At 45.8% G+C, this 12,833-nt stretch overlaps 1 protein-coding gene across 2 annotated transcripts in view; it reads right to left on the bottom strand.

Moving 5' to 3' along the window:
- Positions 1–12,833, bottom strand: part of LOC122474691 (guanine nucleotide-binding protein G(q) subunit alpha) — a 319,763-nt gene that overhangs the window by 18,292 nt on the left and 288,638 nt on the right. For both annotated transcript variants that reach the window (XM_043565730.1, XM_043565731.1), the window contains exon 6: positions 1,229–1,382. In XM_043565730.1, the coding sequence (XP_043421665.1) occupies positions 1,229–1,382 (154 nt within the window). The remainder of the gene's footprint in view (positions 1–1,228; positions 1,383–12,833) is intronic.

A 12,833-nucleotide genomic window follows, 5' to 3' on the forward strand; every position in this document is an offset into this window, starting at 1 on the left:
GGGAAATACAGTCACCAATGCTGTATGGGGACAGATGGCAGCCACACTTGTGAGCACAGCACAACATACAGACTTGTCCAATCACTACGTTGTACACCTGAAACTAATGTAACGTTATGTGTCAACTATACTTCAATTAAAAGAGGGCCAGAGAGTAAATATTTTAGGTTTTGTGGACGAGTCTGTCACAGCTACTCAATTCTGCTGTTAAAAGCATAAAAACTGTGTGTAAATGAACAGGGTGTGGCTGTTTCAATAAAACTTTCTTTATAAAAACAGGTGGCAGGCCACAGTTTGCCACTCTTCATCTAGACTGCAGTATGTATGGGGAGATGTGTGTGTATCCTGTCATAAAAGCTCTTTCAGGTGGTGGCTGTGACTCTTTGACTTGTTTCAGAGTGGCTTGGTGTGGATGCATTTTGTTACCGGTCAACAACTATTTCTCGGAATGGCTGGGTGTCCTATCTAGTCATTGACGATTTCACACTCTAGCTGGGTAGGCAAGATCTGTTTATAAGGAGTGCTTATAAGTAAGGAAATAATGCAAAGCCATTGGGGTACTGATGTGGGTGTTATGGATTCTAAGCACTACAGGAAGAGTTCAAGGGGTCGGTGCCATCCCGAAGGATGATAGGATTGCATCAGGCCATGCAGCACCTTCCCCCCTCCCCCAGATAAATATTTTCCAACACTCGCCATGTGTCAGGTATCATGCTAAAAATGTCGTACATATGTTATCTCTGTTAGAGCCTGTAAGACGACTGCATGAGTTTGGTCCTACCGTTCAGGGAAATTAAGTGACTTCATCATGGTTCTAGCAATACGAGGTGTCAAAACTTGGATGCCAACCTGGGTAGAGTGATTTCAGAGCATGGGTTCTTGTCACAAAACTGTGTTCTCTTTCCATAGAGAGGCAAGAGCCAGCTGTTGCCGAAAGAAAGAGCCAACTGTAATGATTGATACATGATTGGTCAAAACTGTGGGGCTGTTCCCTCTTCTGATACACTTATTTCAAAACATGTAAGTTGCTTTCTTTGGCTATAACTTTCAGCATTGTCAGGGAATTGAAACATTTCAGGTGGTTACGGGGCAAGGCCAACAATAATTTGTACTTCATCAATCACGCATGCACAAGGCAGCAACAGTAAGCTGCTGCATCAGCTCTTGCATTGCTTGGGGGGCAAGACGGATCCCCAGCTACTGGGCTGGCTGAAGAGCACTGACTTACCATCATATTCTGGGAAGTAGTCAACTAGGTGGGAATACATAATTTTCTCCTCTAGAAGATCTTTCTTGTTTAAGAATAGAATAACCGAGGAGTTCTGGAACCAGGGATATGTGATAATTGTTCTAAAGAGTGCTTTGCTTTCCTCCATTCGGTTCTGAAAAAAAAAAAACCATCAGAAAAACAAGGCATGAATTATGTGATTACTCAATCTGTGAAGTGTTTGTTTTGGAAGTCCAACACATCTTCTGTACACATTCAACTCTTGTAGCCTAGGGCTGGACTGTAGTTGCTGTTATCAGGATTTACATGCAAAAGGTTCATGCCTTGCGTTGGCTCCTTTATTAAGTAAACTCTCAGGTTGACCAGCAGGTGACCAGCTCTTCCTCCCACAGACACACTCACCTCTAAGTCATTCCCCCCCCAGGTCACAGACAAAGGCAGATACGGGAGGTCCTCCTTTCTCTGGGGATATAAAAGCCTTGGTGTATGAGAACACGTCTTCCTGGACACACAGGTGATTCTTTCCAGCCCCCTGATTTAGTGCTACGTGTGATGACCGAGTTTCTGGCAATGAAGACACCTGCCTGGGGTTGAGCCTCCCTCCACTGCTCACGGGGGGTGAAAATGCCCTCTAAGTCACCCAGCGACCTATGGGTGCCTGGTGGTTTAATCCAAAGCATCCTATTCCCATGGCAGCCAGCTTGGTTCAGGCCCACATCACTTGGAACTACTTGTCTCTGCTTTACGGTCATGAATTTACCTAAGCAGTTCAACGGGTCCCATCAACCCCAGGACTTTTTCTGGGAGCTCTCGAAGAGAGCGCCTTGATTTCATGGATGATGACTCAGGTAGCCTCAGGAATTTCGAGCAACCGTCTTGAAACAGAGAAAGAAACCAGGTCCTGCTCACCTGGTTTTAACTCCTTGGTCAAACCATGCCTGAACTTGGTTCTGCCTCTGGATTTTCAGTAATATCAGCCAATTAGTATCCTTTGGCTTTTAAGCTAGTTCGAGCTGTGTTTTTTTGGTATATAAAATACTTCCAGTTGATATATCTGGATATACCACCCTCCCAAATTTCTAAAAGGAGATGAATGAACAAATATTTCAGGGCTGACCATGAAGACTAGGAGTTCAAGCTGTTAGTATTTTCTCCTCAGAGTCTGCCTTCCTGATGTAGAAGGTTCCCTAAGTTTCCGAGTGCAGGGTTACAAAGGCCAAGCACACTCTTCTGCATAACCCTTTGACTGTAGTTCCAGGAAATCTCCAGGAAACCCGGCTCACCAAGGAAAATTTTCTAGATCCTGAATATGTCTTGCTCTTTCCTTCTGTCAAGTGCACCAATTCAAATCAAGTTGGAAAGACATGCTTTGCCAAAACAGATCTTTACCAACTCTTGTAAACCCCATGATCGCCAATTTCTTCAACCTTTAAACTTCATGCCTATTGAAATATTTAAATACTGATGCACCATGGGTCTGATACAATGAAAGATGACTTCATGGCTCAAGGGGCAATGTTTATTTCAGTACATACATTTCCCTTTTATATAAATTACATACATGTTTTCTAAAAATAGTATTTTTCTATCTATATGCCTTTTACTGATTACCATCACCAGTGGTAAAATTTAAAACCCTGGGAACAGTATTTACTGAGAAATGGTATCTCAGAGCCTGGGATTTTATAGGCTGAAAATTTCAGGATTGATGAATAGCAAAGGCCCTAATAAGAACTAAAAGAATTTTTTAAAAACCTAAAGAAGATTAATTAAATAGTGACATCTGTGATGCGAGAGTTACCTTTTTTTTCCCTTAGAGCTAGAGAAAATCTAGAAAGGTATACTGTGGTCCTTACAGAAGCCCTGTTTACAAGGTGGGCATGTGCACACTGGCATCAACCAGTGAGTTTCCATTAGAAATAGTTCTTATAGTTAGCATTCTCTAGGAGGGAGGGGATGGAATCCCCAGGGACAGGCTCTCTTTGGGCCTTTCTGGTTGGAATCCTTCAAAGGCAAGGGGCTAGATGCTTTGAGAAGACAGGAAAAGGGAGGAGCGGTCCAGGGATCTAAGAGTTTCAAGACTGAACTGGCTGGAGCTCCCAGGCTCTGGGCGGAGTCTGCTGGGAGGGGACCCTGCACCAGCCTGCAGGATAGCGGCCAGGATAGTGGACCCAGCCCAGCGCCGTGTTCCAGAGATGCCTTGCCTAGACGGTCGTTCCTGTGTCCGGTGCAGCCGCACTCAGGGCCACTCTGGAAGCAGGGCCACTGATCGGGCTGCTTCCCTGAAGCTTTGCCTGTGCGTGCAGCTGGGGGCTGCTCTTTGCTACTTGGCTGGAGCTTCGGATTCAGGGAAAAGCTGCAGACCAACCAAGTGGGCAGCTGACCAGCAGCGTAACACTGTACCTTTGACTCGGGTCTACAAACTCCATCTCAGCATGGGCCCCGGGAATCTGTGTTAACTCGGACTCTGTGTGCAGGCTGAGCTTTGCGAAGCATGGGGCTGCAGAAAGCGCCTTCACCTTGATGTATGTTACTAACAAACAGGGGACCCTGTTCAAACGTGGATTCTGGGGGCGCCTTTGTGGCTCAGTCCATTAAGCACTGGACGTCGGCTCAGGCCCTGATCTCACGGTTCGTGAGATCGAGCCCCATGTTGGGCTCTGCGCTGACAACGCTGAGCCTGCTTGGGATTCTCGCTCTCTGCTCCTCCCCCACTGGCACTTTCTCTCTCTCAAAATAAATAAACTTAAAAACAAACAAACGTAGATTCTGATTCAGCACAGGTGAGGCCTGAGGTTTTGCGTTTGCAGCAAGCTGCCAGGGGACGCTGCTGGGATATGCACAGCACGCTGCCGGAGCTGCAAGGTGCAGAGGGCTTACAGAGGCAGGACAGCACCAGATTCCGTTCTTGCAGCGAGAAGGGCAAGTCCTGTGATGAAAACCTAACCACGCCACCTTCATTCTTTTTATTCTTCCCAGTTAAGATCTGGACTTCACGCAGTAAGTTGCTTTTCGTTCCATGGTGAAAATTCCTTATCTTCCCCCCTCCTCCGTGCCATGGGGGGGGGGGGTGCGGGGGTGGATATCTACAAATCTATACATCAAAGCCCCTGGACTAAATCCTAAATGAACTAAACGAGATTTGCATACATCCATGCTTCACAAGGCAGTGGAACCTGCAGAAGATGAGGCCTCATCCACTTCGTTCTGTGAACTGCAACCTGGGAGGGGACAGTGTGGGCCAGGAGGCTCGGTGGCACTAACTTTTTAGTGATTTGCCCGGGCCTGGGGTTGCAAGGAGGAGAACAAAACAGCAACGTGGGAGGCCTGGGCAAGGCCGACGGGGAGAAACAGTGCAGTTTTGTTCACCTCTAAAGACGGGTTCAAAGGCAGTCTTGGGGGAGGTACACGTCACACTCCCCTGCTCTTGGGGTCTTAACCAGCTGAGTCAAAAGGGACACTAGTAAAGGTTTTACTGTTCCAAACACAGGGCTCCTTGCTAACGGGGTGGGCCTGACCTAGGCCTAAGACCGAAAAAGACTCTGGACTTCTGGTCACCCCCACCCACTACTCCAAAGCTGAAAGCAAGTGTCCTTCCCAGTGAAGTGTAACCTGATGCAGGCGACAAAGCTGGAATGCAGGGAGCAAAGAGCGACGGGCCTGCCAGGTCCTGCCTGGTCTCTGCAGCCCCACGGGGATGGGAAGAGACACCTGGGGACAGGCAATGAGTGCGCTCGGTGGCCGGTTGGTCTCTGTGCAGTCACCCTGACCAAAGTAAGTGTGGCCCAGACCACACTTGATATAGCGTCAAAGCGTTTCTCCAAAATTCAGATATCGGAACCCTAACCCCTGATGTGACGGTTTTAGGAGGTGGAGCCTTTTGGAGCTGATTAGGTCACGAGAACTGAACTCTCAAGAATGCAATCAATGCCCTCGGAAAAGTAAAATCCTCACCCCTAATGTGATGATGTTAGGATATGGGGCCAACAGGAGGCGAGTGGGATCAGTGCCCCTATAAGAGAGATGCTGGGGAGCTCCCTCACCCCTCTTGCCCTGTGAGGACACAGGGAGAAGACAGTCCTCTGTTAACCAGGGAGCAGGCCCTCACCAAACACCACAACTGCTCTCGCTTTGATCTTGGACCTCCCGGCCTCCGGGACTGATATAAATGGTGGTTGTTTATAAGCCATCCACCTGTGGTGTTTTGTTACAGGAGCCTAAAAGAGCTAAGACAATGCCGATTGGGTGAGTTACTATTTCCCCCCTCCCTGCCCCCTCCAGGCTGGCACCCATCCAGGGGCGGAGTCTTAAACTGAAAAGCACTCACCCCTACCTGGGGCCCTGGGAGGACAGGCTACCAGATCCCCACTTTGTAATCACAGGCAGAAAAATGTGACCGCTGAGTGTCTTCTCTGCAAGATCATCCGAAAAATCCCTGTCCAAACCACCAGCCAGGGGTCTTACACGCCCAATCTTCAGTACTTCCAACTGATCCTCGAGAACCCCAATCTCCAGAAAATGCTGCTGTTTTACGCAACCCCCCTGTTAACACAGGACTAACGCTGCCTCCAGGGAAAGGCCCTGAGGTCCTCATTCCGGCATTCACCACTTAGCACAGCCTGACCCTGCCGCTCATCTTCTGTCTGAACTGCTACGCGAGTCCTCTTCTCCACAAAAATGGGCTCCATGTCACAGCGGTCACACAAGGGTGGCTGACCTGTAGCCGGTAATGCAGTCCTCACCGGTAATCCTTCAAGGCCCAGATCAACAGGACTTCCCCCAAGAAATCCTTCCTGAGCTCCCCTGCCCCCTTGGATTGGCCTGCCACCCTCACCCCTGCACACACAATTCCTGGACACACACAGCATTTGCTAGAAGCTGGGAATGAAGGGGTGTTGGAGGGTGTACAAAGAGAGGAGGGATGGTGCGCGCGTGCTTACAGGTCCACGGGATGGGCCCGGAAGAGTGGTAAACGCAAGAGGTTAGGGTCACACGAGAAGGAAAGGTCTGGAGGAGCAAGACTTAAAAGCAAAGGCAGTTTTGAGTGGAATCTAGATGAAGGAGAGATTACTAGGAGGAAAGGGGAACAAAAGCAAAGCCCAGGAGAATTTGAACCCACCACCCTTGGAGAAGAGATTTGTGGGATTTCTGTAGGGAATACTTCACCAGAGCTTCTGATCTCTGTAACTTGAGCATGAAGAAGATTCTCCTCCTTGAGAATGTGAAAAATGTGTCCTCCTTGTTTGTATCTTAGGGTGGGGGCTGGGATGTTCCGAACACGCCAAGTTCTGTGAAGGACACGTGTGCCTGAGCCTCTGTCGCTCCTAAAACAACCTGCTGGGTCTGCAGTCCTGCTTGTTTTCTGTGTTGGCAGGCAGTAAAGTCCAATGGGAAACCCCAGCAGACAACTTAAGTGCAGCTTACTGAGATGCAGTTATTTGCCTGGAGGTAGGAGTCACTGATTTCCTTCTGGCTCAAGGACAAACATCCCTCCCACGGAGGAAAAGGCCGGATCCAGGGGATGCGGCCCAAGAACCCAACTGGAAGCTGGCTTTCTTCGGGCTATGACCTGGCCCAAATCTCTGCATGAACAACTACCAGTGGGCCTGAAGGGACACGATTTCACATCTGTAGCCTTTGCGGTCCTGCTGCCCGTGGAGAGCAGACGTTCTCTCAGTGGGCTATTGCTCTCCTCGCTTCCCCTCTGCCCAGCTGGCATCTCCCTTTGGCAAAAGTCAGCACCACACCAGAGGTCTGAACGCCCATTTCTAGAACGTCTGCAACTCCTGATTACTTGGCCAACACATCCATCTTCTTCCCACAAGATTCACTTATGTTTAAGACCCTTAACTCTTGCCCAGGATACAAGCCATCCACCCGCCTGCCTCTCCCTGCTGGTAGTTTTCCCTCTTACCAATGGGTTGATAAACCACATTGATTTATATTCCCCATACAATCTAGAACGCAGATTTTAAATGCAAAACTAAATCACTGAAGATGTAAACCTGCAGACTGTCAAACTGCCACTGAGGGATGCTAGTCACCCATCAGTTCTCTCACCTGGCCCCCGAGGTTCCGTGTACCCTGCAGAAATGGGGATGAACTCTCCAGGGCCCAGAGGAGCCCTTTGGTATCAGAGATACAGACGATCTGAGTGATCCACAAACACACTAATAAACGCCAGAAACTGGTCAGGTGACTATGATTCTGTGTTCATAACTTGTGTGCCCACTTCTGTGGTCCTTGAGCTTTCTGTGAAAAAGGCCAAAGCCAGACACTCGGCTTACAGGAGTGAGGCACAGATCTACAGAGCATGAAGATGTCTGCAATGTAACTGATTGTTCAGCTAAGGCGGGGGCGGGGGCCACACATTTATTGTGCTTCACAATATTTTTAAACCCGGATGTGCAGAGTTACAGGTTCAGACATCTGCTGGCCACACACCTACACTCCACTGTCACGCCCAGGAGCTCATGGGGCTTCTTTCCGTCTACTGGCACATGTTGGGACATGTGGAGCCCAGGGACCCTACCCTGGGGACCTTCTGACTGGCACCGTTTCTGCTTCTGAAATTGATCTGGAAAGGAGATTGTCACAATGTAGGACTTTATGCTTCAGGAATTCATACAACACTACGTTTTAAATATGGTTCTTCACTTTGAATTGCTCTGACGAGCGTCACTGTTTCTTCTCAGATGTAACTCATTTGAGAGTAAATTAGCCTTATTAAAGGTCACTATTTTAAACAAAACTAGTTTTAACACGATCCATGATAATGTAAAATGTGAATTAAAACAATCATTTGGAGCTTATCAAATATTGCACCCCCCCCCCTTTTTTTAAACAATGAATACTCTGAAAGATTAACGTCTTTAACAAGGAATTAGGAAATGTTCTGTCAGGTATTTCATTGATACGTGTCAACTGGGTGTATACATGCAACAACTCAAAAGACAGGGACTCCAAAGCCTTATGAAAAAACATCTGCAAGCTGGTCCTCTGCATATTTCTTTCCTCCCTTGATGACTGAGGAAAAAGCCTGGTAGTTTGACTTTGTACCTGCAGCAGGATCATGTTGTTAGGTGTCCTATCTGATGTCGGTGCCACGAGAATTCAAAACACATTCTGTGCCAAGCTCCTGTTGTGGGGTGGGGGGCGAGGAGGGAAGGGCCAGAGCTGTGGGCTGGAGACCTCAGTTTGAAACATGGCTCTGCCTCCAATACTGGTATGACCTTGGACAACTGACTGGACCTCAGTTTCCTTATTATCTCTCAACGTTTGAGAGGACAGAAGGAGACAATGCGTGCCAAGTGCTTAGCCGTGACCCCGGCACACAACAGCTTGCAATGACGGCCACTATCAGAGACGGCAAAATTGCTACATAGGAACCTCTTGGGAAGGTGATGCGCTTACCTCAAATCCTTGGTCAAACTGTAAATCCACTGAAATCTTTCTATTCCCTGGAATTGCACGAAGTTATTCTAACCATGCTTTCAAATCCAGAAAAATGTGGTTTATAAGAAACTGAAAAATCATTCAGGTTTCTGCCAACTGCTCACTTAGAGAATGTTTCTTCCTAACATTGTCCATACGTTAAAGGGGGAGTATCTTCAAAATGTTGAAAAATGTTCAATACCCTCAACCCCACCGCAAACCAAGAAAATGGATACAACATATAAACAGAACAGTTGGAATGACAAATAATTAAAGTCAGCGCCTGGCCTTCCTACTTCTGCTATCTAAATCAGATGACAGGAATAGAAATAATAAGGATACTAAGCACAGCCGGACAGATGTAACTTCCTCCATAATTTTCTTAGTCTTTGCAAATCTTTGCAAGTGATTATTTGAGATCCACTTCTGGCATACTCTCCGGGCTGGAAGACAGATCCTGAAGGTTTTAATATTGTAATTTGTGCCTGTGAGTCAAAGTAGTCTACCGCACAGGATGTTTAGAGAAGCAAAGAGAGAGAGTGCATTTGCTTGGCACCTCCTGGGCTGAGGTTTCCAGGTGATTAGACGGAGCTTGTGAATGAAGTGAAGTGATGGAAACCAGAGTGGGTGAAAGAGACTCTGGAGGGAACGGACAAGAGGCAGTCACACTCTCAGACTAAAGAGAACGCAGGGCCTCAACGTGGGCAAAAGCAAACACGACAAATGTTTAACCCCTCTGATGTGGAAGCCCATGGTCCTAGACACTGAGAGAAGATAAGAAAGTTCATCTAGTGACCAAGTAGCAAAGACTATTCCTTGCAAAGAATATTTTACAGCACGTTGATCTTTCTACTTATAACTACACTATGTTCCATTACCCTACTAATGTTATGCTTACGTGCCAGTGAGCCAATGTCTATCCTTGATTTATACACATAAATCCCTTCTCTTGTAATACCCCTCACTGACTGACGATTTCAATATTTAATGCCTTGAGTATTCACGTCATTGACTTTTCAATTCATTGACCTTCCTCCTATCTTTCTTGTACTCCATCCACACGCAATAGCCTGTGTCACTGTCTTGGGGTGGTTCCACGAGCAGGTCAGGAGAGATCACCAACTCCTTGCTCTCTGACATGATATCTCATGGCCAAAAGCAGCTGTCCTCCCATGCTTCTTAAAAATTGCTCTATTATACCACAAACTTACATCACATAGGCTGTCACTTTCATTGTGACTCCTTGTCCCCTACTAAGTATCGAGGCACCAGATAATCTCCCTTAGCTGGTTCGTTGGGCATTTCTTCTGGCTTAAATCTCATGAAGATAAGTAACTCCCACGTTTCAAACTTGCTTAAGCTGATGACTGTCATTTCTTTGTTTTCACTAGAGCTAACTGGAAAAGACTTACAAATTTTTGCATAATTAAGATACAGATTTACTTGCAGAGTATAGACAGAACAATAACTTATTCAGCATTCCAACTTATCATTAACTCCTTGGGTTATGTCCCCATTCACATAAAATATTTCAGCAACAACCAACTTGGTGGCCATGCACTGGGGCAGCCATCGAAAGAGCCCAGGCAACAACCAGACAGACCTACAGAATGTGGCTGACACTGAGGGGCTGGACTCTAACCCTGCACCCTCGTGGATCCATCAGCATGTGTCAAGAATCCAGAGGCACAACCCGACTGAATGCGCCTATGTTCACACTTCATCAAGGTCATTGTGTGTGTAGAAACAGCTCATTTACTGAAGGTCCACTTGGTACTTCTTTGCTAGATTTAGCCGGAACCAGATACAAACTGAAAATGGAAACCAAGAAGAAAATACAGATGATTTCCAGAGACACTAATGATTCTTCTTTTCTTTGTGCATCACTGATAAGACACAGTGAGTGTTTCATGTTGGCTCCAGAGCACAGGTTAAGACCAAAAGACTCCATTTGTAACCCACTTGTGTGGAACTGTGAAGCATGGCAGAGGAAATGCTGGTAAGGGAATTCTGAATTATGGGTGTGTGCAAACTTTTCCAAGACTGAATACCAACCAATTCCACGGTGCCCCATTCCCTAAGGACCTAAGTTTCTGAAATTCTGATCTGACCTGAAGGTTAACAGCAGCAACAGAAATAACTCTAGAGAGAAAATTTTAGTTGGCTTTCCCCAAGCTATCCTTGTACTTATTTTCCACACTTAAAAAAATTTTTTTTAAATGTTTGTTCATTTTCGAGAGACAGAGTGTGAGTGGGGGAGGCGAAGAGAGAGAGGGAGACACAGAATCCGAAGCAGGCTACGGGCTCTGAGGTGTCAGAGCCTGAAGCAGGGCTTGAACCCATGAACTGTAAGATCATGACCTGAGCCAAAGTTGGACACTTAACCGACCAAGCCCCCCAGGTGCCCCCATTTTCAATACTTAAAAAAAAGTATTTAAAATAAGGCCCAGTGACTTATTTTCCATTATAAAATTAATATGGTCATGGCAGAAAATTAAAAAAACTAAAAGAACAGGAAAAAGGAAGAAATTCCATGGTTGAAATGCCCACCGAAAACTTTTTTTTTTCTTCTAATTTTAACTTTTTCCGGTCTTTGAACTATGCAGCTTTAGGGGTTATTTTGTATCAGCGCTGTCTAAACAAACTTTCTGAGATAATGGAAGGTCATCTTTGGACCTGCACTATGCGATTTAGAAGCCACCACTGACATGTTGCCACTGAGCACTTGAAGGGTGGCTGATGCGATGGAGGACAAAATTTTTAAATCTTATTTAAAAATTAGTCATGTGAGACCTGTGGCAACTATATTACACAGTGTAATTTTTTTAAAATTTTATTTATTTATTTATTTTAACGTTTATTTATTTTTGAGACAGAGAGAGACAGAGCATGAACGGGGGAGGGTCAGAGAGAGGGAGACACAGAATCTGAAACAGGCTCCAGGCTCTGAGCTGTCAGCCCAGAGCCCGACACGGGGCTCGAACTCACGGACCGTGAGATCATGACCTGAAGCCGAAGTCGGCCGCTTAACCAACTGAGCCACCCAGGCGTCCCTTACACAGTGTAATTTTAAAAGACTATGATTAGGGACACCTGGGGGCTCAGTCCCTCTCCTCTCTCTCTCTCTCTCCCTCTCTTAGTTAAGCATCCTACTCTTGCTCTTAGCTCAGGTCCTGATCTCAGGGTCATGAGTTCAAGCCCCGTGTTGGACTCCAGGCTGAGTGTGGAGCCTACTTAACAAACAAACAAGGGGCGCCTGGGTGGCTCAGATCACGATCTCACGGTCCGTGAGTTCGAGCCCGGCGTCGGGCTCTGTGCTGACAGCTCGGAGCCTGGAGCCTGTTTCGGATTCTGTGTCTCCCTCTCTCTTTGACCCTCCCCCATTCATGCTCTGTCTCTCTCTGTCTCAAAAATAAACATTAAAAAGAAAAAAACAAATAACTGTGATTATTTTGTATATAAAATATATCCTATATTTTGCTTTCAACATTATATCCTACACATTTTTCTGTGTTTTAAAATTCGTATTTAAATAGCTTCATAAAGTTACAGTGAGCTTTACCAAATCCCTACTGTAAAACACTCTGTTTGCACTAATATAAATAACATTATAATTTACAACTTTGTATACAGATTTTCATAGTGATAATTTTCTTTATTAACAGCATATCAAAGTACATTATAAAATTTGAGGTTCTTGGTGACAGATGGTCAAATAGCTTTCTAGAGAGGGTGAATGAACTTAGGCACCCTGTCGTAGGGTGTGAATTCATTTTACTATTCCCTCTCAAGAAGAGAGTTCTATCCTTTCAAAATCTTTTTTGTGTCAAATTCCACATGGCATGAAAGGACACATCAAATGACAGGGTGAAAAAAATGACAACTCAATGTCTGGCTTTGAATTTCTTTGAATATCAGTGAGGTAGAACATTTTCCAGTAGATTTACTCACTGGAAGTATTTTCCCTTTTGGTGAATTGTCTGCTCACGTCTTTGCTAATGAAAACTGCTCGTTTTTTGCTCTGAATGTTTAGTTATGGGTTTGTATAAACCCTTTACATAATGAAGTTATTAACCATTTGAATTTTTCCCAATTTTTGTCACTTTGAATGTTGAGGGTCTCAAAGAGGTTTTCTGGAGCATGTTTGAAATCCGATTAAAATGCCTTGATA

The sequence above is a fragment of the Prionailurus bengalensis genome, chromosome D4 (genome assembly GCF_016509475.1).
Source record: "Prionailurus bengalensis isolate Pbe53 chromosome D4, Fcat_Pben_1.1_paternal_pri, whole genome shotgun sequence".
NCBI classification, from domain to species: domain Eukaryota; kingdom Metazoa; phylum Chordata; class Mammalia; order Carnivora; family Felidae; genus Prionailurus; species Prionailurus bengalensis.